The following is a 26,571-nucleotide window of genomic DNA, read 5'->3' as shown; positions in this document are numbered from 1 at the left end:
CCTGTATTTTCTCCTCAAAGTTTTTTCTCCTTAAATTTTGTATTCCAAGTATAAGTTTTTAATATATCTGGGAAATACTTTGGTGGGTGTTATGACATAAGCATTTGTTTTTATTTCATTTTTTTCATATTGATTACTGGCACCGTCTGCTGACTCTCATTGCATTGGTGTGGTGTCAGCTGTGTCGTGAGTGAGGCTTCCGTGTGTGTGAGGGTCTGTTTTGGAGCTCGCTCTGCTCTGCTGGCACACTGATCACACTGCACCAGCAGCGTACTGATTTACTGACGGTAGCTTTTCAATAAGCCTTGACAACTAGCAGGGCAAATCTCAGCTTGCTCTTTAAAATTGCCACGGCTGTTTTGGGACCTTTGCTCTTCCCCTTATTTTGTAGAATTTATTAATTTATTCATTTAGCAAACATTAATGAGTATCTACAGTGTGTCTTTATTTAAGACCTTTATTAACAGGTACTTGCCGTTTGTTGACTTTTTTGAAAAAATCAAGTTGTAAACTTTTATTACAAATTAAAAATGAGGTTCTTAAAAATCTGAGCTTGACCAGATATGAAACATTTTAAAAACCTTTTAGGGTGTATTGAGAAAAACCTGGCTTTTTTTTTTAAAAAAAAACAAAACATGTTTGTCATTACCAAAAAGAGAGCTCTATAGGTAAAAATAATAAAAACCCCATGCTGGATAGATAATGCAGATAGTTCTTGTTATCTGGTCAGCAGGCAAAAAGCAAGCACTTAAGGTCTTCAGCTCCAGTCTTTTGTTCATTTCTTATTGCTGGAATTTCATATTCATTTCTTCTTCTTGGATGACTGAACCGGATGACGGTAGAGATGGTAAGCCGGCATTTATTTACTCATCTTGGCCCTGCTCAGCCTTGGGAGTGGACGAGTTCTCAGCTGGTGGATCGGCTGCTTTTGTCTCTTTGCCATCTTGTGGTTTAGGGTTTTCTGGGTGTCTGTGTCGGTAATTGAAGTTGCGGTGGTACCGACGTTGAGGTGGCTGCTGACCTTGGGTCTCATCTCCTTGATTTTCCTTATCTTCATTGCCAGCCTCTCTGGGCTGTCTTTGGCCAGGAGGGCCCCTGCGGAATCGTGGTCTATAACCCCAATACATATTCTGCCTCACTCGTCTACCTTGTTCTCCTGCACCCTGGTTGTCAGCACCCTCCATCACTTCTTGCATGGGAGGGTTGGAATACTGTGGTCGACGCCAATAGGGTCTCCGCATGTAGTAAGGTGGGAACCGTTGCCTGTGGTAGGGCCGCCGCTGTTGGGCCTGGCCTTCGGGAGCACTCTCCGAGCCCTCATTCTTTTCCCCACTCTCACTATTCTGGTAATTCTGCTGGTAGTTGCGTGGAGGACCCCTGCGACGTGGATAGCGTCTATAATGGTTCAGGTCTGCTGCGTATTTACTGCCTTGCTCTGGAACCCCCCCAGGGCCTGTAACTTGCTGCCTCCGCACCCTTTTCTCCTTCAATAACATCAAACTCCAGTGTCTCTCCATCTCCTATACTGCGAAGGTGCTTCCTGGGGTTATTCTTTATGGCAGTGTGGTGTACAAATACATCTTCCGTGGTGTCATTCCTCTTGATGAAGCCATATCCGTTTCTTACGTTGAACCATTTTACTGTTCCCAAAACCTTCGTTGTGATGACCTTCTTGTCCCCGCCTGCAGGCGCCGCCGGTGTGAGGCCACCCCGCCGCTCCCTGCGCCGCTGCTGGGGTGCCGGGCTTGGTGTCAGCAGCGGTGAGGGCAGGGGCGGCGGGCGGCTGCTGGGTCTCGGCCGCACTGCTCATGGTTGCGGTGATGGTGATGGGGCCGGCTGCTGCAGCTGCGGCTCCTCCCGGGGTGTGCTGGTAACTAGGCCTGCGTAGGCGGTGGGGCTGCTCAGGGCTCCCTGGGGTCCGCCCTCCGCTCCCACTACCGATCGAACTCTGCTGTGTGTCTTTTTAATCACTATTCTAAGTATTTTGGAAACAATAGTGAACTAAATATAAAAATTCTGTCCTCATGGAGCCCACATTCTAGTGGGGAGAGGTGGCCAATAAATAGGATAAATGAGTAAAATACACAGTGATGAAAGCTAAGCAGAAAGAGGGGATAGAATGTTGCATTTATGGGTCTCTGTGCTTGAAGGGTTGGGTTGAAATTTTAGACACGATGGCCGGGAAAGCCCCTCACTGAGGACATTTGAGTTAGACTTGGAGAGGTTGGCAGGTGAACCATGTGGATACTGGAGGACAATGCTTCAAGCAGAGGGAACAGCAAATGCAAGCCCTCAATAAGTGGGACTGTGCCTGGTTTGTTAATGGGGTTGAGACTAGCAGGGTGGAAGGGATAGTGATAGGGAATGAGAGGACATGAGGTTAGAAATGTAATGATGTGTTGTGTGTGTGAGACCTTAAGTTCCACCAAAACCCTATTAGGATTTTGATTAGAAATTATATTGAGTTTATGAATTAACTTGAGGAGAATTGACATCTTGACAAAATTGAAACTTCTATCCTTGAACATGATATGGCTCTCTATTTAGATCTTCATTAATATCTTTCAATAAAGTGTTATACTTTCCACTGTGAAGGTAATGCCCATCTTTTGTTAGATACATCCATAAGTATCCTGAATTTTTTTGTTGCATCTAAAGATCTTAAATTGCATTTTAAAAGCTTGCTTTGCTATAGAAAGGCCTTTTATTTTATTATTTGTGTGTGTGAATGAGGAAGATTGTCACTGTGCTAACATCTGTGCCAATCTTCTATTTTATGTGGTATGTTGCCACAGCATGGCTTGACAAGTGGTGCTAGGTCCACACCTGGGATCCGAACCTATGAACCCTGTGCCACCAAAGCGGAGTGTGCGAACTTAACCACTATGCCACCAGGCTGGACCCGAAGGCATTTTATTTTTGTCTATTGATTTTATAGCTAGCAACTTTACTGAACTTCATTTTTCTCTAGGTTCTCTTGGGTATCTTACATGCTTCAGTCATTTTTCCTGTAGTTATTGACAGTCTTTTTGCTTCTTCTTTTCCAATTTTTGTGCCTTTCATTTCTTTTTCTTCTGCCATGCAGGATAGGACTACCAATGTAATACTGAATAGAAGAGATTATATCATACATTCTTGTCTTCATGATTTTAAAAGGAATCCTTTGAATGTTTCATCATTAAGGGTAATAATTACTGTAGGTTTTTGTTTCTGGTAACTATCTTTTAATAGAAGTTCCCTCTATTCCTAATATGCCAGTGGTATGCTTTCCATGTATTAAATTATTTTTTCCTTACAATAACCATATAAAGTAAATTCACTATTATTCCTCTTAGTATCCTCATTTCACATGTAGTAATCTGAAGCTTAAAGAGGTTGAGTTACATGCCTGACATTACACATTAAATACAGTGGAGCAGGACTCAGGCTCACATACTCCAGGCCTTAGGCTCTTGACTACACAACTCCTTAGCTTTCTCTTACTGTAAGAAGATGAAGGAGACTGAGCATGTTTCTCTGCCACTGGTGACACCAAGTTTTTTAACGTCCATTTTATAGATGAAGAAATTGAAGTTCAAGGAGGTAGTGATTTGTTCCAAGTCACACAGGCAGCGCAGAGTAGTAATGTGAGCTTAGGCTTTCTTGACAGGCAGCTTTGGGTTCAAATACTGGTTCTGCTGCTTGCTGATGGGGTGCTTTTTGCTGTAGGTAAAAGAACATGTAACTGAAAATAGTGTCAAACCTTCCAAAAGAAGAGTGGGTGGGCTTACCTTAGAACCTCCCTCTCCTTGTATCAGGGAGGAAACGCTTTCCCGGGTGGCCCAGTGGACTTTCCCTAGTATCTAATTGTTGAGAAATGGGACTCTTGGCAACTCCTACCGGGATAGGAGGCATTTTTGGTCTCTTGTGGGAGATGGGTGTTACAAGGTGGAAAGGAAAGGCAAACCAAGAGTGTCTGCCAAAAAATATGTAACTTTCAAGTCTTAGCACCCCCAGAATATGGGTATAGCATCAGTCATCATGTAGGGCTTTTGGGAATCTTAATTAAGGTAAAACATGAAAAGCACCTGCGCCTAAGGCATGTAGTAGTGACTCAGTAAATCGTAGCTGCTCTTACTATTTTTCTAAGTAGTAGAATCAAGATGACAGGTCAGTTCTGACTCCCAGTCCAGGGAGTCATATTGTGCTTTTGTGTTGTGTTGTGCTTTTTCTTTGTGGAGCATGCTGCATTTTTCTCTTCTCTCTTTGTACTTTTTTGATTTTCCCCAGGAAGGCCATCCTGTTGATATGCGATTGCAATAAGTAAGTTAAAAAACTTACCGGAGATGTTGATCTTGGAGAAGTTATATTCCCTAGAGGCACTGGATCTCTTCCCCGTCCAGTGTTTGCCCAGGAACTGCCAGGAGTTTCACCTAGCAGGGCCTTGTAAAATCAATAGTCATATTATCATCCATTCTGCCTACCCTTCCTTTGTCCGCCTGCCTTATTATCTTCTCTGTGTGTTATCCATCCCCAGGAGATACAAATGAAAGTTTCCTGTATAGCTATTCTTTCAGATGTTGGGAATGTAGTTTTAGGGGCAGATACAAGATATCTGTGTTGTTCTCTTCTTTCCTATTGTTGTCTTTAAAATGCTTTCTAATCAGACATTTCCATATGTCTCTCCGGAATGAAGTCTGTTGAGTATGCTGGATCCATAGAAATGAGCATTTTAGATCTAGAAAGGGGCCTTGCTAACTTTTTATTATCCTTTTCCTCGTTTTACAGATGATTATTTTTTCAAGATCACATAAATAGTTACTGGCTGAGACAGGTCCCTTCATCATTCTCTTCCTGCAAATAATTTTGGGTCTTAATTGGAATCAAAATAGTCATATAGTATTATAGTGGCTTATTGTTCTTTATTTTCTATTTGGATGTTACTTTGAGATCATTTTGAGTAACTTGGCACAGATCTGCTAATATAAATGTCAGTAATGTTAAATCTTAGCCCTAAGTATGGGCTACATATGTGTAGTGTGTGTTAGTTGTCTGTGCTGTATGTGCTTTTAATTTCCACAGGACAAGTTATTCTCTTTTTAGTCTTCTTTTTCAAGCTTTTCTTGATTATTCTATGCATTTAATCTTGCAGGTGAACTTTAGACTTAATATATATATTTAATACAATTAATAACAGCATATAATAATATAATTATATAATATATAGATATGATATAAATAATCATCCATCTTTCATCCTGCCACAAAAAAACAAAAAACAGGCTGGAATTTTTTACTGGAATTTATGTTAAATTTTTAGATTAATTTGGGATGAGCTGATTTCTTGCCATGATTGAGTTTTATCATTCAGGAACCTGCTATGACTCTTAAGATCTTTTGTATTCCAGAAAAGTTTTCTATAATTTTTTTATATTAATAGGAATGGTATTGAAAAAGGGAAAATGTTTATAGTAGCAAACAATATTATAGGTAGCAGGTGAGAATAATAATCTATGTTTAAAATGCTATCAGGTATTGAGTTTATAGTAGGACTTTCTATTCATTTATTCAGTAAACATTTATGATGATGGAGGAGGTATCAGCGATGACACCTATATTTCTGGCTTAGTCAAATTTTAAGTTTGAATGTGTAATATATAACATTTGAACCTTTATTTTATTTTAAGAGGGTCATCATAATGTTCCAGATACCATGTCAAATGCTGGAGATAGAGTGGTGATCAGCTTAGCTATAGTACTGCTCCTTATGAAGTTTCCAGAATCTAGCTGGAGAAATAGACATTCACTACACAATGAATTACTCATGCACTAAGTGCTATGAAAGAAAAGTATGAGTTAATATGCAATAAGAAAATGGAGGGGACCTAACTTACTTGGGGAGGGTGCTGGGGGGGTTGTCAAATACATAATGTCTCATATACTTCTCAGTGATGACTTTTAAGCAAAAGCTGGAGATAATGCAAGAAGTTCCTAGGTGAAAAGGTAGAGCTGCAATATCCCAGTTAGTAGGAGCAACTCAGAGCCTATGTAAAGGAGCTGGGCACGTTTGAGGAGCCAAAAGAAGGCTCTTGTCGCTGGAACGTAGCAATGTGGGGAGGGACTTGAATGAGGCTAGAGAAGTGAGAAATAACATGACAAGATTGCTTTATAATGGTCATCTGCCTTTTAGAAAATGTATTATAAGGGGTCAAGAGTAGATATGGAGAAAGCGTTTAGGAGGCTTTTTATAGCAATTCAGGTAATAAACGATGGGAACATTGCAGTAGGGGTGGACAGCAGAGATGGAGAGAAGTAGGACAGAGATATTTAGGAGATGCTGTTCTCGGGTTTGATGATGTATTGTATATGTGGAGGGATGGAGGAAGTATCGGGGCATATATTTCCAGCTTGGGCATTCAGTCATTTAAAATTTTTGGGTGTGTAGTATATCACATTTGAGACTTTATTTGGAAAGACCATTTCTAACATTTGTGCAATCTGGAAGAGAATAAGGTATTTACTGCTTTTTAAAATGATGGTCAAATGTTTTTTTCATGCTGTAGATATTGCACCACCATATTGCCTCAGTAGAGAAACTGGCTTTGACTACTTCTGGATGCCCACTTGTGATTCAGTGCAAGAACTTCAGGATTGTGCATTTCATTGTTCCCAGAGAAAGAGATTGCCATGATATTTACAACTCTTTGCTACAACTGTCAAAACAAGGTACTGTTCTTAGAGACCAAAGCTTGCTTACTCAATTTTGAGATGGATTATCTAAGATACTTTACTTAATGTCTCATTGTTATTATTTTATACTTTAAATTACTCTTACGTCAAGTTCTTGTGCACTCTATTCCAAAAAATTTGGCCTAAAAATAATTAGAAACTTATGATCTGAATTGTAAGAATACTTTCCAAAGGGGTAATAGTAAAGAAAAAGCAAAGCATTTGTAGTACAGATTTTTTAAAAAACATAGATTTATGTTAATGTTTTAAAAGTCTGTTGATAGCCAGTAGCACAACTTTTTTTAAGTGGGTATCCCACAACTAAGCGGAATGACTTGGAAATTGATATTACTAAATGCAAAGCTAAGAAAGGTCAGGCGTCTCTGGTTGCGGTGGGACTAATAAATTTAATTGACTAGGGTGGAACATAAAGGAGATGAGCACCCAAAAGAGAGGGTGAATCCTACTTTAGCAGAGGTGGGAGTGAGAGGGATACAGGCCCTAAAGAGGAATATTATCACTACTCATGCCTTAGGGATCTGGAGGCTTCCTTCCGCCAGGATGACTTGAATTACATAGATCCTTCCAGGGAGACAAAACACCCTGGTTACTGCATGTTACTTTTTCGTCAGAAATCTAGATTGCGTTGATCTAGGTCTGTGCTCACTCTTCTCTCCTAACATATAAAGCCTATAACATTTATCCTGTTGTCCCAAGTTAAGCCAGATCTTATAGTTAAGATGGTCTGTGACTTCAGGGGCTTCTTGTTGTTCAGCAGTAAATGTTGTCTGGAGCTCTGTGCGACCATTGCCATTTTTGGTCAACACTGTTCTGTAGAAATGTATATTCGGTTTCATGTTCTATATGCCACCTCTAGTTTTTCATTATAACATTAGTCTTTCCATATTACATCTCATTTGGGAAAAATGGTGGGTGGGAAGTGTCTATTTGTGTCTTTAATATTTAACTTTTAAGAAAAGGAAATATTGCAGTAGAGTAATGTATAAGTCTAACTATTGTTTACTAGCTTTTGCTGATGATATAAATGAATCTCAGATCAGTTGTGTGTGCCTCTAGATGTAATCATTTGCATCAAAAAAGTGAGAAGATACTAAGTTCAGACATGTTCAGGTATTAACTGTCTCTGATGATCTTAAAGAAAAAATGGAAGGATAAAACTGAAAAATTACTTTTATTTGTAGTGTATTAAGTCCTATAAATTGCATTTTAACATTTATGTATTTTGTATACTATAGCAAAATATGAAGATCTCTATGCATTCTCTTATAATCCCAAACAAAATGATTCAGAACGACTACGAGGTTGGCAGCTCATTGACCTTGCTGAGGAATATAAGAGGATGGGAGTGCCAAATTCAAATTGGCAGTTGTCTGATGCCAACCGAGAATACAAGGTAACTTAGCAACCTTTTAGAGAAATTCAGAAAATGTTAGTACCAGAGAGTCAGAGAGAGTGTCATAGTGTCAAGTCGTCTGTGTATTACTATGTACTGTTCTTGCATTTAGTTACTTTTAAAGTTTTTATTGCTTTTAAAGGTTTTTTGTAACCTCATGGTTTTTGAACTATGAATGGAATGGATATGTTTTATTTGTTATTTACAGATCTGTGAAACTTATCCCAGAGAACTTTATGTTCCCCGAATAGCAAGCAAACCAATAATTGTTGGTAGTTCCAAGTTCCGGAGCAAGGGGAGGTTCCCAGTTCTCTCCTACTATCATCGAGAGAAAGAGGTAAGAAGCTTTTCTTTTGGTTTTACTAATGTAGTATAACCCCTCTTCAGGTTTAAGTATCCAAGTGTTAACACTCATTTTTACATTAAGAGGTCATTGTTATGTTTGTAGAGAAGTGCTGGCTTTTCACATAATTACATTTTTGAAACTTTAAAACAAAACTACTCTGAAATATAGAAACTTGCATACTTATCTCCCCCTCCACCCCCAACTTCTTTCCTTCCTTCTTTCCTTCCTTCCTTCTAGGAGTGACTAAAAAATAATGGGATTAGTGAACAGCTTGGTTCTTCTTCCTTTCCTGTGGTTCTCTTTTGATCCTGCTTGTGTTTGGGAAAACCAGATAGTTTTGACAAGCCAACTATTGAGAAAAGGGAGAGAACCAAGAGTATTTCAGACTCCCATCTTAATAGTAAGTTCTTCAAATTGGAAGGGTTTTGCAATATGAAGAGGTGGAGGAGGCATTTTTATACTGAGATGCTGTAATAGGGTTTGCTCATTAGAGTAAAATTTAACTTTGTAGCCTATAACAGTAGGCCAGGAGGTACTATAAGTTAAATACTTTACATGCCTGAAATTCTCTTTGTGAGAGAGAACTTTATAAGGTAGACTCTGCTAATCACCTGCAACTTTCAAATGGGGAAACTGTAGTTGAGAGAGGGTAAATCATTTTTACTGTATCTCACAGCTAATATGTTGAGGAGTTTGATGCCAGTTCTGACTTCCAGTTCTTTGTGACGTGATTTTTTTTCTCAGCAATCTTTTAGAATCATCTTTTTTCCAAGTGTTCTGAAATCCCACAGTGATGTGCCTTGGCATATTGTTTTAAATTCTATCTGGAAACTTGGGTCTCAGTTTTGGGAAGTTGCTTCTCTATTTCTTCAGTAACTTCCTCTCTTAATTTACTTTGTGTGTGTGTGTGTTGACACTTGAGCTTCCTAGCATAAACCTCCATTTTCTTAAATTTTCTCTCCTATTTTCCTTCTCTTTCTCTGGAAGATTTCCTCAACCTTATTTCCAATCCATCTCTTCAATCCTTTATTTTTGCTATAGTGTTTTTAAAATCCAAGAACTCTTTCCTATTTTCTGAACTTTTTAGGCAAGTTTTCTATTCTTAGATGTGATGACTTGGTTCTCTGAAGATGTTACAGAATTTTTAAAAAGAATTCTTGTGCTGCCCACATTAGTTATCTGTTTGGACAGAGTTCCTTTTTCGTTGTTGTTTATTTTGTCTTTTTGTTTTTCATGTCTTTCAAATATCTGTTTCTTGGTTGGCCTCTCATATTTAAGAGTGAGGTACTACAAAGCTGTTTAGAAGTTTGTGTGCATGAGTGATCTCTGTCTTTGGATTCTTTCTGTTGTGATTTTCATCCCGATGTGTGTGGTAGGTCTGGCCAGGATCCAAGTGTGGGAAGAGAGCTGGGAAAATCTCACATTTCGTTATATAGGCTTTACTTAAGCCTCCTGTTTTTGGAGGTACACGGCTTCTCCCTCACCCACAGCTGTGTGTGTTGTCCGAAGTCTTCAGGTTAATCCTCTTTATGGAATAAACTTTGTCTTCAGGGTGAGGGAAGGTCTGGGTATCTTAACTAGTCCTTATACAGATGTTCAGCCAGTTTTCTGTTTTCAGTTAGCTCAGGCTCTCAGAGGTACCACATCCTGAGCCTTTCTGGGATTTTGCTGCTCAGAAAGCCTTGCTTCTTATTGACTCACAACGAGTAGGCAGCTTTCTTTGCTCTGGAAAATTAGTTATTGCTTGTCAATCTGCTTTCGTTTCACCAAATTTTGTTGACATCTCTGCTCTATTTTTGTCTCCTTTCCCATTCTCTTTGGCCTTTTGGTTTTATACGTTTTAATTTTCTTTGTTAGAACTTTAGTTGGATTTTGGAAGGGAGCCAGCAGTAGAAAATAGAACTTTAAACAGAAGTTCCTAATCTGCTTTCCATAACAAAGTCATAGGGAGTTATGACTGGTTATGACCTCTTGTTTGATATGGTCATGTTTATATACATTTTTTATTGGAAAGCTGGGTTGAAAATAGATATTCAGTGACCAGCTTAACAAATCAGAAAGTAGGTCTAAAAAGAATGTAATAAGGCAATCCTCATTTTCTTCTATTTTATTAAATTTTCATAGTTTTATTCTTTGTGTGAATTTTAAATGTGTGAATGTGTGAATTTATGTATACTTTTTTTCTTTAATGATATTGTGGTTGGAATGTTTGAGTAGAGCTAAGTTGGAGTTGGTATGGATGAGACTGGAGAAAAAGTCTATGGATCTAAATCTTTTTAATCTTTTCTTAAGACTTTAAACAACAGTAAATATCCAATCTAGCATTCACTTCTTCTTATAGATATTTTTACCCTCTTAGATTTACTACATTATAACCCAAATTTGAGCTGATGCTCATTTTTCTCGTTTCATGTCTCATTTCATATAAAGATTACTGATTTCTAATTAGAGATCTGAAAGTCTTTGGAAAGTAGAAGTTCAAGTGTTGCAACTTAAAAAATCCTCTTCTGGTTTTATTGACTAATCTCTTACTTGAATTTAAGTTGAAAGTATCTCGTAATCTAAATAGAGCACAGAATCTAAGGATCTTAACAGTAGGTTACGTGATAGGCAATCAACCAGGTGTTACCTCTGAGGACCTAAGATTGTTTTCATCAAACTAGGTAAGGAGGCATTTAGGTTTCGTAGTAGAAGAGAATATTTAGAAAACTTAAGTAGTGTTAAGATATTGAAATAGTATTTAGTTCAAATAGGATTTCAAAGTTAGTGCCTTCTCATTGTCTTGCCAACTTTTAAACAGATTGCACATTTGATTTTAACTGATTTTTTTTCTTTTAAGCCTTTTTTTCTGACACATTTTTAGACATCTTTGGATAATCTGTTTTCTTTCTTTTTAAAATTAGGCTGCCGTTTGTCGATGTAGTCAACCACTGTCAGGATTCAGTGCCAGGTGCCTGGAGGATGAACATTTGCTTCAAGCCATTAGTAAAGCCAATCCAGTCAATCGCTATATGTATGTCATGGACACCAGACCCAAAGTATGTGTCTTGAATACAGCACAGTTTGTTAGTTTAATTATCTTTGTTACTTTAATTAATGGCAGTGGATCAATTTGTCCATAGTTAAAATATCTGAATCCTAGTTTTATTTATTTTTTTTTTAAAGATTTTATTTTTCACTTTTCTCCCAAAAGCCCCCTGGTACATAGTTGTATAGTTTTAGTTGTGGGACCTTCTAGTTGTGGCATGTGGGATGCCACCTCATCATGGCCTGATGAGCAGTGCCACGTCTGTGCCCACGATCTGACCTGGTGAAACCCTGGGCCACCGAATTGGAGCGTGTGAACTTAACCACTTGGCCACAGGGCCGGCCTCTGAATCCTAGTTTTAAATTAACTGAGACTAATGATACTAAGAAATAAATTTTTAAAGGATGCAACTTGAAGACCAGTTTCCCAGTAACCCAGATGGTGATTTCTTATGTTGTCTGATAGATATATAAATTTAGGAAAGCTGAATTTTATATTGGGAACTCTTGATGGTGTATAAGTCTTATGGTATTATGAAGAAATACTAAATATTGTGTATGTTGTGAAAAATTAGAAATTCTTATTACTTTTTTTGGCAGAATTTTTAATTGGCAAAACACTTTGTGTTAAAATAATGGAACTTTTAATTTGAAATATTCAAGTAAATAAGGAAACTAGATAGTGAGTTAACTTAGGAGACATTGAACCTAGAGAGTTATAAATAGTGAACAGCAAATAGTTGTTCTGTTAGGCATCTGTAATGTTAGGTTAAATTTTTATCATTGGGAAAATGTCAGAATCCCTTTTTCTTTTAATAAACACAGTTAAATAATCAATTCATTTAGGCTCCTGAAACTAAAGTAATTAAAATTCTCAATGGTAATAGCTAACATTACTTTTAATTTTTATTATAGCATCGCATGCAGAGCTGGTGGGCTACACAAAAGGACATTGGCAGAATTATAGTGAGAATTTCTTCAAAAATCTGGAATGATGAGAAAATAAGAGAAAGCCATGAGCAAAAGCGAGTGAGCGATATAGAACGCAATTTTAGGCAGCTTTTTTGAAAGGCATGGTAGCTGTTTTAGAAGTGATTCTCATCATTATACAGTCTCACAGAAGATAAGAGTAATTTGAGTAAATTAAAAGTATTAAAAATTAGAAATTGATAATTTGATAGTCTTTTGTTTTACGAAAAAGAAAAGGCTTTCTTAGAAGTCAAGAGTGTTGGTATTATCTCTTGTAAGAAAAATGTTATTTTACTTTCTTGTAAAGTCTGGGTGAATTAATAGGTTAGAACTCTTTTGGGGTAATATTGGATGTAAAAGGTCATTGTAATGCAAGACTTTCTGAATGTAAGTCTAAGGGTGATTTGTATCTAGGGACCTAATGTCTATTATTTGTATAATTGACTTCTGTACAAAAATGTATCTTTCTTTGATTGTTTTACTAGTTAAACTCAAGTGGTAATAATGTGGTAGCATGTTTAATATCTAACTCTTACCTTAGTCATCATAGGTGTTGAATAATCAGTGAGTCAGTAGATGCAATTTAACTGTACTTGTTACCAACCTGGGCCCCAGTCCACTGAATGGAAAGCTACTTTTTCTTTCAGCTTAGGTTCTATTTCATCCACGTTTGTGAGAATATTTAGTAAGTTCTAATAATGTGCTATGTGAAATCCTAGTCTGAAAGAATTAAACACGTCAAATCCTCAGAGAACCTCTGATAGCATTTGATCTAATAATCGAAGACCATGGGCCTACAGGCAGTCTGTTTTCTCCTAGAGATCAGTTTATTTTTGGTCCAATTCTTGGAGGTATATCAGGCTATCAGATTGTGTTTTGTGTTATACACTGTATGGGCCTCAGGTAATCTCTAATATGGAGGATCTCAAATAATCTGATGCATATTTTAGATCTGATTTTCAGGGTCCTTTGGCCTTCTGAATGATCAAGTGCTCCAGGCTTGTTCTGAAGTGAATCTCATAGGTTCATTCTGCAAAAGAAAAACACCCCAGCTCTGCTCATCTCTGAATCATTTAGGATTTAGATAGGAGACATTTCTTTCTTTTCTTAAATTTTGAAATATTACAGTCATATGGAAAACTGACTAAAGACATAAATGAATTAGTTTCATGATTATTTTTGGGTAACTTCTTGTCTGACCTTTCCATTCTATAGCCATCGTGTTGTTACTTTATGGTATCCTTCTTTACTATTAATAACATGTGACACTTTTATTTATTAAAAAATGGTAGCATATTCAGTTATGGTTTATTTAGTATTTTCATGGTGTTTTGGTAAACTAAGTTAAAAGATAAATTTGTCTCTAAAATTTCTAAAATTTAAAATTTTAGCTGAATGCAATGGCCAACAGAGCAGCTGGAAAAGGTTATGAAAATGAAGATAACTATTCTAATATTAGATTTCAGTTTGTTGGAATTGAGAATATTCATGTCATGCGCTCCAGCCTTCAGAAATTATTGGAAGGTATGAATAATGCTTATCTTGTAGGCAGCTTTGTCCAATAGAAATATAATGCTAGTCACATTGTAAAATTTAAAGTTATATAATTTAAAATTTTCTAGTAGTCACATTCAAAAAAGTAAAAAGCAGTTGAAATTGATTTGAATAATATATTTACTTAATCTAATATATTAAAAATATTATGTTAACATATAATCAATATGAAAAATTAATAGTGAGATATTTTACTCTTTTTGCCTTTAAGTCTTAGAAATTGACTAGTGTATATTTTACACTTACAATGCATCAGTTTGGCCTACCCACATTTCAGGTGTTAAACAGCCATATTTGGGTAGTGGCTACTGTATTAGACAGTACAATTCTAATGGTTTTACAAAAAATTCCTATTTTTAGATAGATATTCTTGATTAATCAGTATAGTGAAGATTAATTTATGATAATATTATATTTAAATATTAAAATATCTTTTCAGCCATGGTGTGGAATTTAAAAATTTTAAAGATTTTTTTTATTTTTTTACTTTTTCTCCCCAAACCCCCCCTGTACATAGTTGTGTGTTTTTAGTTGTGGGTCCTTCTAGTTGTGGCATGTGGGATGCCACCTCAGCATTGCATGATGAGTGGTGCCATGCCCACACCCAGGATCCGAACTGGTGAAACCCTGGGCTGCCAAAGCAGAGGGCGAGAACTTAACCACTCAGCCATGGGGCTAGCCCCTAAAAATTTTAAATATCAGACTATTTTTAATTAAACAGTTGTGCTGCAATTTTTTTTTTTTCACTGAGGAAGATTTGCCCTGAGCTAACATCTGTGCCAGTCTTCCTCTGTTTTGTGTGTCACCACCACAGCATGGCTGCTGTCAAGTGGTGTAGGGCTTCGCCTGGGAACCAAACCCAGGCTGCCAAAGGGGAGTGTGTTGAACTTAACCACTAGGCCATGGGGCCAGCCCCATGTGCTGCAAATTTTTTAAAAAAGGAGATTGGAGCATTTTTTTTTCAGCACAAGGAATAACAGAAAAATGTACCAAAAAATCGATTATTGAGTTTGTAATAGCATCTTTTCATTTATAAAGAAAGAGTCTTGCCTATTTATTTCGTCGTCTTCTTCCCCACTTCACTCACCTAGAGATATCTTCAATAGGAGAAGTGGAGACTCTAGTCCCATTCTAATGGAAATGTTTTTCTCCCCTTTTTTAGTCAATGGTACCAAAGGGCTTTCTGTCAATGATTTCTACTCTGGTTTGGAGAGCTCAGGATGGCTTCGCCATATCAAAGCTGTTATGGATGCTGCAATCTTCTTAACCAAAGTAATGCTTCATCGTTCATATTTGGTTTTGGGGTTTATAATGAATGGTCGGGAAGGATTGGATTTATTCTGCTAGGTGCTGGTATCTTTTCCAGTCACATAACTTTTATTATGTTTTACCTTTTTAATGAGGCTTACTTCAATTTGAGCTTTAAAAATATCATGAGCCCTTAGTGTAAGGACTTAAAAAGAAATTCCCAAACACTTTGAAACAGCATTTTTTGTTGTTGTTGCTGAGGCAGATTCACCCTGAGCTAACATCTGTGCCAATCTTCCTCTATTTTGTATGTGAGATGCTGCCTCAGCGTGGCTGACAAGTGGTGTAGGTCCACACCTGGGATCTGAACCTGTGGACCTGGGCTGCCAAAGTGGAGTGAGCTGAACTTAACCACTACGAATTTAACCATTACCACGGGGCCAGCCCCTGAAACAGCTTTTTTATCTTTGTTTTTTGTTTGCTTTGTGGTTTTATTGTGTTTTGTCTTGTTTTTGGAAATTATGCTGTGACAACATTGTCATTGCAGTCATAGCTCTTTTTTATAATGCAATACTTGTTAGTATGGTTTTGAGTGAGTAGAACTTACTGATTTACCTGAAACGCGTTTTGCTCGAATCTAAGTATGTGATCTTTCTTTTCAGGCAATAATGATTGAAAATGCAAGTGTGTTGGTACATTGTTCTGATGGCTGGGATAGGACTTCCCAAGTGTGTTCCCTTGGCTCGCTTTTATTGGATTCCTTCTATAGGACAATCAGAGGATTCATGGTAAGGATTTATTTGGCGAGACTGGTGGTTCTCAGATAGGAATGATTTTGTCCCCCCAGGAGAGATTTGGTAATGTTATAGGTGAGAGTTTTGATTGTTAAAGCTAAAGGAGGGAAGGCAACTGGCATCTAGCTGGTGGAGGCCGAGGACGTGCTGCACATCCTGTAATGTGCAGGACAGCCCTTCCGGTGAAGAATTACCTGGTCCAGAATGTCAGCAGTGCTTGAGTTAGACTGATTTCCATCTGTGCCACCTCTTTGACAAAAAGTGTTATATTAAAATGTTTTCCTAAAATGTTACAAAAGAAATATTTAATATTTTCTTCCTCGTTTTTATCTAACAAATGTAAGTAATGTAGTAAAACAAGGCGTAAATAAGAGTACTTAAAATTGTATTCTAGAGTAAACCCTCTATTTAAAACTCCTTCATTTGTTAATTGTAATTATGTTAGGAAACGTATTTTATTTCTGAAGGTTAAATTTCTAGTTGAATTTTCTGCTTTGTGAAGCTAAAGCCCTGGCTCCTGTGGTTTTTTTTTTGTTTATTTTTTAATGTATGATCAAATTAACTCATGTTTTCAAAATTTACGTTTTAACTCATGGCAGATAAAGTAAATGAAGGGATGGTAGAACGTTTTCATTAGTTTAGAATCATTAAATACTGTACCATCTTAACAAAGGAAGGTTCAACATCACTGGGTCCCTTTCTGCACCATTATTTTGTGGCGCTAACATATCAAATCTGGGACAGGCCAAATGGAAGTGCCGCTAATAAGGTAGTGTTCAGGCTACCTTGAGAGTGTAACATAAGGAATGTTTTCTTTGCCATGTTTGGCTTTGTTTCTTAGACATCCAAATGAAATCATGTGATAAATGACCAGGGACAATGTGAGAGCTTCCCAGGCAAAAGGAACAGTGAGAGCAGAGCATGGCTCCTTTAGGTGACCACAGGTAATGTGTGATGGGTGGAATTCAGGGTGAGCATTAGAGCGGGGGCTTGGGTGCAGAGGGGTATAGCGGGGTGAGGTCCTGAGGAAGAGAAGACTGTAATTTGGACTTCACCCTCTTTGGGTAAGGAGAGCCATTAAAGGGCTTTAAACAGGAAACGGTAACTTGCTTAGATCTGCTTTTTAAAAAGGGGGTTTGGTATCTTGAAAGCAAAGGGGAGTAGGAATTGAGGCTAGGAGACCAGAGTAGAAAGTGTCATGGGAACTTGAGAGAAAAGAGAGCCAGACCTAAGGCAGTACCACACGAGTGGAGGAGGAGGTGATGAGTTCAACCTCTAGGGATGTTAAGGAAGTAGAGTCCGTTAAGAATTGTTCACGCCTTACTGCGGAGTAGAAAAGAGTCCTCCTCTAGGATGATTTCCAGGCTGCAGGCTCAGTTGCCAGGGTGGATGGTGCTGTTTTCCTGCTCTTCACTGAGATCGGCTGAGGAATAAGTTGAGTAAGAAAGATATTGAATTAAGTTTGAGATGTGGGTGTGTAGAAGAAGGGCGGAGGTCCCACAATGAAGTCTGCGGCTTCTGCCTGAAGATCTCGTGCCTGAGGTTGCACAGGTGTAGAAGTAGTGAAGCTGGGATTTGAGCCCATGCAGTGTGACTCCAGAAACTGCGTCTTTACCCATCACATTACATGGCCTTCTGGGGAGATTAAAAACAAAGCTAGGGAAGCTAAAAGTGGTAATTTTGATAGAGTGAAAAGAATGTACTTGGTGATTATTTAATGAAATTATACAGTATATTAAGTACTAAGAAGATATGTTTACATTAGATTGAAAAAAACTAGAAACCTGGTATTTCAGTAGAGTTGTGACAGAAAACACAAAGTCAGTCCATTCAAGAGGTTAGATGTCAACACTTAAATCTGAATATACTTTTCATTAGTCTCTTTATCATTCTTTTTTTTTAAAGTACTATATAAGTAATGTGCAAGTAAGCCAGAAGGTTTAAAAAACCCACTCAGTCTGACACCCACACTTAACCATTGTTCACTTTTTGGTTTACATTTTCCTAGGCTTTTTTCTATGCATATATCATCATCATACATACAAAAATATAAATGCAGTAGTGCTTTATAATGTACTTTTCATGTAAAATGTAATAAATACAACTGAAATAATTTGTCACAAGTGTACTGTATTTCTTTTTATGTATCATTTTCACTCTTCGTTAAGTCAACCTAGTCCAGGTTCTTGCTGTCTTTTGCCTATAATTAAAAATAATTTTTTTGTTTTGTTTGTGGCTGTAAATTAAAAGTGCAAATGCTGTTTAAGATAATAGGATTTAGGAGCCAGCCTGGTTGCATAGTGGTTAAGTTCACGCTTTCAGCTTCAGCGGCCTGGGGTTTTTGGGTTCAGATCCCGGGCATGAACCTACACACTACTTATCAAGCCATGCTGTGGTGGTGTCCCACATACAAAATAGGGGAAGATTGGCACAGATGTTAGCTTAGTGACAGTCTTCCTCAAGCCGAAAAAAAGAGGAAGATTGGGAACGGATGTTGGCTCAGGGCCAATCTTCCTCACCCACAAAAAAGAGAGTGTAGGATTTAATCTATTCTAAACAAAGAAAATTGAAAGTAGTTATAAGATGGATTTCACTTTTTCTCCTTAAGGTTTTAATTGAAAAGGATTGGATCTCCTTTGGACATAAATTTTCAGAGAGGTGAGTCACCTTTATACATTTATATATTTTGTAAAATTAGTAAAACTAGTTTAGAATGCCAGAATGTTTCTGTTCTTCATGAACTTGCATGTCCAGTGGGAATGATGGTGCTATTGTTTTTCGTATGAAGAATGATTTAATTTTTTCTGTCATTTCTTTCAATTCTCATACCTTTGTTAATTCATGGCAATTTAGTACCTCCCTTTTTGTCTGGATCGTAGTAGTTAGAAGGTAACAGCTCCTTTAAAATTGTTGTTGAAGAACTCATAGGTAGAAATAGTTTCAGTAAAAACATTACGGGTTTTTTTCCGCCAATGTGATAATGTTTTAGGATTTTTAAGTTTTTTGTATGTGTATTTAAATTTAACAATACCTGAACAATTGACTTCTTTCAGAGGCATTTTTAACAGCTTGTACTTTCCGGGGGGGGTTAGGTGTGGCCATTTGGATAGTGACCCAAAAGAAGTCTCGCCGGTGTTTACCCAGTTCTTGGAGTGTGTGTGGCATTTGACTGAACAGTTTCCACAAGCGTTTGAGTTCAATGAAGCATTTCTTCTTCAGATCCATGAACATATTTATTCATGTCAATTTGGAAACTTCCTTGGAAATTGTCAGAAGGAAAGAGAAGAACTCAAGTAAGATGATTTGATTAAAATGGGCTCTTATTTTCCTACTTAGCTGAGGTCTAATATAAATTATAATTGAACTTAAGTATCTTGACAGTATGAAATAGAACTGAATTTTATTGTAAAAATTTTATTGTATATATCTGACTATCCCTTACACCCTCAGGTCAATAGTAAAAATACATTTTTAAAATTTGTTTTGAAGTGTAGCATACATACAGAAAAGTACATATAGCATAGGTGTGACGCTCAGTAAGTCTTAAACTCATCCGTCTATGTAACCAGCACCCAGAACAAGAAACATTACCAACAGCCTGGAAACCCTCCTCATGCTCTTTTCTAGTCTGAATATATATTTGGAAGGGAAACATTTTTACACTCTTTTATTTCCTGGAAAGTATTGGTCACTACTTTTTCAAGTGTGGTAAAAGATTGAAAAACTGTTGGTTTTAAGGTAAGATGAAGCCTTGTAGCTGTTCTCAGATTTCTAAACAGGCAGTTTTTTGGGGAAAATAAATCTACGTATGTTGGTTGCAGTGTGTCTGTTCCTGAATTGGATCTCACACCTGTTCTTCCCTAACTCTTTGGGAGTAGGGTCTTCTGGCTAAATTTTGAAGCAAGGGAGATGAGGGGTAAGCCTGTGAGAGGTCCATATATATATATTTTTTTTTAGGTTGGGCTTCTGAGTTTGGATTTCTTACAGTAGTCAATAAAGAGCACTTCCAGATTCTTGAAAATCCAAGTGACTATTAGAGAACCTAAATCTAGTACTAGTTTGAAGACAGCCACATACTGTCACTCCCAGCAGAGTTGAAGGCAGAACTGAGAGCACATGGAAAATTCTAAAGATATGTAAAGGGAATAACAAGTGAAATAGAGTATGAGGGAGATGAACAAATCAAAGGACATTGAGACTTTAGCTCTGTGCTATAGTAATTCACAACAGTTTACCATAGTTTAGAGCAGGTGACTCCTGGGGTCCCGGGCTAATTTAGGAAAACCTGTTCTTCTCAATTGGTGCCAAATATCCTTATAAATAGGAAGATGGTAATAAAAGCACGTATTTCCTGGTAGTCTTTCTCTAAGAACATACCTATGGGTCATCTTAGGGGTCACCAAACAATGAGCAGATTCTCCGCTTTTCCTTATCTATTTTATGTTTATTTGGTAAATCTACTATCTGAAACCCTTCTACCCTTTACCCACCTACTTACTCTTAGATTTACAATGCAGTTAGCATTTATTTACTCTTGAATAATGTCCTGATTTTTCCTAATTCCCTTTTTTGTGCCCACTCACACTTAAATTTGTTCCTGCCCTGTGATACATGCCACTACAACCCAGATATGGGGCTAAGAGAATCTGGTCAAACAGAGAGATCCATTATTTTATTCCGTATACGTGTGTGTGGTGATTTGAAATAGGTGTAACAGAGACCGAATTTATGAAATTGTGTGAATCAAGAGAGGAATCTCTTAAAGTGTATGGTTGTGAGAGAACTGGATACCTGTGTTGTGTTCAAGAGCATTATTTTATTTATTACATGATTGTAAGTGAAAAAGGAGAAAAGGGAGAATACAGAATTCAGAGACAAGGTGAAGTTAGGCTGTGAGTAGAAGGAAAAACTAAAACTTAAATCTACTTGAGAAGCAATTGCCTAGTTTATAAAAATGAGTAGTAGCATCTATGGGCAAGATCTTTTTGTTTTTCTCATCTCATTAAGGTTAAAGGAGAAGACTTACTCCCTGTGGCCGTTTCTTTTGGATGACCAAAAGAAGTACTTAAATCCTCTGTACAGTCCCAAATCTCAGGCAGTTGCGGTTTTGGAGCCAAATACAGTCTCTTTCAATTTTAAGTAAGTTGACGTTATTGAAGTATTTATACTCTATTTTACTCAGACACAATTTGTTGACAGTTTTGTGTTTTTTTTGTCATAAAGGTTTTGGAGAAACATGTACCACCAATTTGATCGAACATTGCATCCTAGGCAGTCTGTGTTTAATATAATTATGAATATGAATGAGCAGAATAAACAGTTAGAGAATGATATTAAAGACTTAGAATCTGTAAGTATTCTGAAGTATCTCATATAATATATTTGGAATATTAAATTAGTTTATTTCCTTGTGTTGTTGGTGTAAATTGGTATATATAGAAACCTCGCAAGCACACATGGTTGCTTCAAAATCAGATCTCTACTTTGACTAGGTTAGTTTGAATCACTTTCCCTGAATTGTAAAATATTTTGAAATATTTGACGTATATAGAAAAGTAGAGATATAAGCATAATAAATATTGGGGTATCCACCACCCAGCTTGTGAGATTTTAACATTTATCATATTTGCTTTAGATCTTTCATGTTTTAAGAAATGAAACGTTGTAGAAATGTTTGAAGACCCTGTGTACTCCACCTCAGTGGCCCCACCTGCTTTCACTCTGCTGAGTTTGGTGTTGATCATCCCTGTGCATATTTTTATACTTCTGTGTATGTTTGTACCTGTGGACAATTTGTAATGTTTTGTATGATTTAAAATATTATTTTTCTTATATATTGAAAAAATGCAAAAGGATATAGTTTTTCTGTGACGTATATAGGGCAAAACCACATGAATGCCCATGTGCCCTTCACTCAGGTTAAGAAACTGCATGTTTTAAAACTACTGTATAAAGGTCGTCATACTGTCACTTCATTTCGCTCGCCATTGTTTTCACATTTATCCATGTTGACACATGTAGCTTTAATTCATCTGCTTTATTAATAACTACTGTATAATATTCTCTTGCATGAAAACATCACAGTCTATTCAGCTGCTGCTCAACATTAAAATTGTTTTCAGTTTTAGGTTTCTGTGATAACAAGTGAAGTTAAATGAATTTTCATATGTTTACTGACCATTTGGTTTTTCATTTTCTGTGAATGGGCTATTCAAACCTCTGCTTGCTTTTCTTTTGGCCTATTTGCCTTTTTCTTATTGATTTGTAAGAGTTCTTTATATACCAGATGCTAATTCTTTGTTAGTTATATACATATCACAGATGACTTTGTCCAGCCTATTTTTGTCTTTTTCCATTTTATTTCTGGTATGTTTTATATAGATGTTTTGAGTTTTAATGTAGTCAAATTGATCAATCTTTATGTTTTACGCCTTTTTGTGTATCTTGTTTAAGAAATCCCTCTCCACCCTAAGACTTTCCTATAATCTTTACTTTGCCATCATATGTAAACCAAAAAAGGATCAGTAGGTGCACATTTTAAAAATTCTAGACAGTTGTTATAACTCAGTAAGACTATCTTGTCTGCCTCTCAGGCAGGAGTGTTCCTTAGTCATCTCTCAGATAAGGAAGTAATGACTGCTTGAGTAAACTGTAGGAGGATGTGTTAAAAGAGAGGCAAGTCCAAGATATAGGTGATACAAGAAGATTGTCTGGAGATCGGTCCAAGGATTTGGAGACCATGCTACTCTGCCAAAAAAGTACTTTTAAAATCTTCTGTTCGTTTAAAATAAAAATCTGCTGTGTTCTAAAGCCTGTTGTGTTTACCTAACAACTACAGGAAAACCATGTAAGAAAGCTCTTTAGTCAGTAAAACCTTTAGCCAAATAAGTGTGTGTTTGTCATATTATACAGTTGTGATTTCAGGGTGAATGTCTTGTATACATTTCTTTCATTATAAAATATTTACTTTTTATAGTATGTCCTTTTTAAATATGAAGGCCTAGATTCCTCTGCAGTCAAGTATAATAGCCATTTTCCATTGCAAATGTAAATAATTAGGATTTCAGCTGCACTAGATTGTATTAATTTTTTGAGATTTAAGTTTGTATTGTACATGAAGAGAACATTTTCAAAAGCATGTTTTCTTCTTCCATCTAACATAGATTGAACATCATGTAGTATGTGCAATTAGTAATTTTTTCAAATTTTCATTTGTTTTAGAAAATTAAACAACATAAAAATAAGCAAACAGATGGAGTTCTCACCAAGGAATTATTACATTCAGTTCGTCCTGAATCGCCTACCCTCAAAACTTCCTTGTGTTTTAAGGAGCAAACTCTGCTACCTGTGAATGATGCTCTTCGAACTATAGAGGGCAGCAACCCAGCAGATAATCGGTACAGTGAATATGCTGAAGAGTTTTCCAAATCGGAACCCGCTGTGGTCAGCTTAGAGTATGGCGTGGCAAGAATGACTTGTTAGACTCATAGGGTATTTTCTGGACTGACTGTAGTGCAACAAATGGATTGTTGTGAGGATGATCTGTGCGCGTGACCAAAGGGAATTTGTTTAAAAATAATCTTAGAGTTTAACAGTAGGCTGATAGTTGAAGGATAATAACTGCTCTTGTGAGAGAAATAAGTCAGTTTAATTGCATTTCTAACAAAGAATGACTTCCAGTTCTTTAAGAAATGAGTGGTATTGGCAAATTAATTCAAAACGCAATTTGTACTGTATACAAGTGAATTGACATTTCTGTATGATTTGTTAATTACAGCCAAACATGAATAGCCTTCTTTAAGTTTAATTGCCAGAAAACGAAACTTGACAAAGTGGTCCCTTACTTAACAGTTAACATGGCATGTACTTTTGAATATGTAACTATGTAACTAGGAATATTTACATATTTTGCCTATTAGTGATATTTAATATTGAAGTGCCATGAAAAATATTTCTAAGAAAGCCTTAAAATCTCAGTTTATTCTTTACTCTTAAGTCTTATAGCCTAGAGTGAGGTTTTTTGTTGTTTTTCTTTTGGTTAGCCTTGTTTTATAAGAAATCGCGCTCTCATTACTGTGGGAGTTGCATGCTACAATACTTCTGTATAAACAGTTGTAGAAATATACTGTTAAGTTCATGTTTAGCTGGTCCCACTTCCATATTCAAAATTATTGAAACTGAAGGTTTTATTCAGATTACAATTTGTTGAGTGCTACATTTGATGACTTATTATTTACAACTTTGACAGATTATTGTTTTCTTAAATATGTACGAGCACATTTGACTGTCTTTTATGTATGAATTACTGCATTCTATTGGTTCTTGTTTTGTGGTGGGTTTCACTCCTTTGATAACTATGTGAGTTTAAAAAGCTAAAGCTCTGAAACTCTTCTTAGAAACAACGAATAGTACATATCTGTATATTTTTAAACTGTTTTATCTCTCAGTGAGTTGCTCTTCCTGGAATAAACTTTCAGTTTACCCCGAAATTTGGGGGCCAAAAAAAGGAAGTACAAATAGTTTAGGGTTTGCTTGGTCGCATGAATTTTAAAGCAGTCGTTTCTGTGTAGAACATTTTTTCCTTCTCTGTTAACATAGAAAAAAAAGGAAACTTAAGGATAACCTAGTACAAAGTTCATGTTTAATGGAAACAACTTAAATGCTAGGAAAAGTTTCATTTTGCCATATTATGTTACCTGTTTATTCTGCGTACTGGTACATATCTTTCACACTCACACAGAATCACTTGCAATTGGCAGTATCACCCAGCTGGTTTTAAAACTGAAAATTTAAGTAACATGGGTGGCATGAGGTATGATTCAGGGTACTAGGAAGTCCACATAGGATCCTTCATGCTTCTCTTTATTATACCCACAACTATCATATTAGTTTTGAACATAAATACCTTTTTCAAGTGGAACAAAAGCCTTATTGTATGAGAGCTTATCTAATCCTGTTTATTTTTCCACTGCTTTTCTGTAATGCATATTGTGTAATAAGAAAAATACTCTTTTTAAAATAGTAACAAATGCACTATAAAATACAGTTTGTGATTTAGCCAAGCCTGTCTCCATATTTAAGCACTGGGACGGGAATCTTAATATTTGTGACCACAAAGGGAAGCTTTTGTGCCTTGTTACTTGGTTTGAGTTATTGATTGTGGTTTTAGAATATTCCATGGCAGACTTCTTATATTCAACTCTTTGGTTTATTTTCTTAATCTTCAACTTGAGGCATATATATGTGTGTTTATGTGCTCACATATGGCCTGAGAAATCAGTTAATATCCTAAGTGACCTACAGGGTATTTGTTGGCAAAAAGCAGATTGTGTATATGTCTTATAAAATTGAATTTACGTTCAATGTGTTTGAGAATGTATAGCATGTAAATTATTACATATATTATTTAAAAGTAATTAAATGTTCATGTTTTACTTTGAATGTTTTTCATTTGGTAAAAACAAATGGGATCAAGTTGTGGTTGTTTTTTTTTCCTCTCACCTAAGCAAATGGACCTGCATATTAGACTAATCATAACAGTATAAGGCTTGAGCAGTTCATTTTCCAAAAGGTGGATGTTCATAAATAACTGTTATATGCGAAAATAATTTCTAAAACATTTAGAATGGGCATAGTGGGCTAAAAGGTTCAGCAGATATAGTTGATAATGTCATTAAATTTTCCTTTTGCTGCTGTCACTTCCTGATGGTATAATTAGTGTTTTGTTGTGCCCTTGCCAACTTGTTGATGGAAGACAATGTCCAATGAGTTTGTACAGTCAAGGTGAAATGTCTCTCCAAAGGCAGATCTGGAAGTAAATATGAACAGGAACATGACCGGCAGAGGAGAGTATAATTTGATATGGGGATGCTTTGAGCAGGTTAGCTAGGTCAGAATCTTGATGGAAGGAAGTCTTTTTTTCTTTTTTTTTAATTCTCTTTATTTGATCAGGTAGCAGAGGAGAGGTAGTGCCAGGCTGATCTTTTTTTTTTTAACAACTATTTTTTAGAGTAGTCTTAGGTTCCCAGCAAAATGGAGGCAAAGGTCCAGAGGTTTCCTGTATACCCCTTCCCCTATACATGCATGGCCTCCCCCATTGTCAGCATCCCCCGTCAGAGTGATACATTTGTTACAATTGACGAACCTACAGTGACACATCATAATCACCCAAAGTGCATGGTTTACATTAGGGTTCACTCTTGGTCTTGTATATTCTGTGGGATTTGACAAATATATAATGACCTTTATAGTATCATACAGAGTATTTTCATTGCCCTAAAATTTTCACTGCTCTAAAAATCCTCTGTGCTCTGCCTACTCATCCCTCCTCCTCCCCCCAGCCTCTGGCAATCACTAAATTTTTTAGTGTCTCCATAGTTTTATCATTTCCAGAATGTCATATGGTGGGAATCATACAGTATGTAGCCTTTCAGACTGGCTTCTTTCACTTAGTAACATGGATTTAAGTTTCCTCCATATCTTTTCATGGCTCCAGCTCATTTTTTTTTTTA

At 36.6% G+C, this 26,571-nt stretch overlaps 1 protein-coding gene and 1 pseudogene across 15 annotated transcripts in view; one reads left to right on the top strand and one right to left on the bottom strand.

The window, feature by feature from the left end:
• Positions 1–26,571, top strand: part of MTMR6 (myotubularin related protein 6) — a 93,696-nt gene that overhangs the window by 12,824 nt on the left and 54,301 nt on the right. For 9 of the 15 annotated variants that reach the window (XR_011528005.1, XM_070578636.1, XM_070578640.1 and 6 more), the window contains exons 3-15: positions 6,543–6,705; positions 7,965–8,122; positions 8,331–8,459; positions 11,372–11,506; positions 12,411–12,524; positions 13,856–13,988; positions 15,181–15,290; positions 15,929–16,054; positions 18,669–18,718; positions 19,153–19,353; positions 21,068–21,199; positions 21,284–21,410; positions 23,282–23,457. Coding sequence is in view for 14 of the 15 variants with exons in the window: in XM_070578636.1 (XP_070434737.1) it covers positions 6,543–6,705; positions 7,965–8,122; positions 8,331–8,459; positions 11,372–11,506; positions 12,411–12,524; positions 13,856–13,988; positions 15,181–15,290; positions 15,929–16,054; positions 18,669–18,718; positions 19,153–19,353; positions 21,068–21,199; positions 21,284–21,410; positions 23,282–23,457 (1,754 nt within the window). In the remaining variant the exon portion in view is untranslated. Of the gene's footprint in view, positions 1–6,542; positions 6,706–7,964; positions 8,123–8,330; positions 8,460–11,371; positions 11,507–12,410; positions 12,525–13,855; positions 13,989–15,180; positions 15,291–15,928; positions 16,055–18,668; positions 18,719–19,152; positions 19,354–21,067; positions 21,200–21,283; positions 21,411–23,281; positions 25,535–26,571 lie in introns of those variants that run through there. The other 6 variants (XM_070578634.1, XM_070578644.1, XM_070578643.1 and 3 more) reach the window with 3 other exon arrangements.
• Positions 806–1,919, bottom strand: LOC139076412 (Y-box-binding protein 1 pseudogene; annotated as a pseudogene).

This window comes from Equus przewalskii, chromosome 16, assembly GCF_037783145.1.
Source record: "Equus przewalskii isolate Varuska chromosome 16, EquPr2, whole genome shotgun sequence".
NCBI classification, from domain to species: Eukaryota; Metazoa; Chordata; class Mammalia; order Perissodactyla; family Equidae; genus Equus; species Equus przewalskii.
Note: the sequence above shows the minus strand (reverse complement) of the source record. Positions and strands in the feature narration are given on the sequence as shown.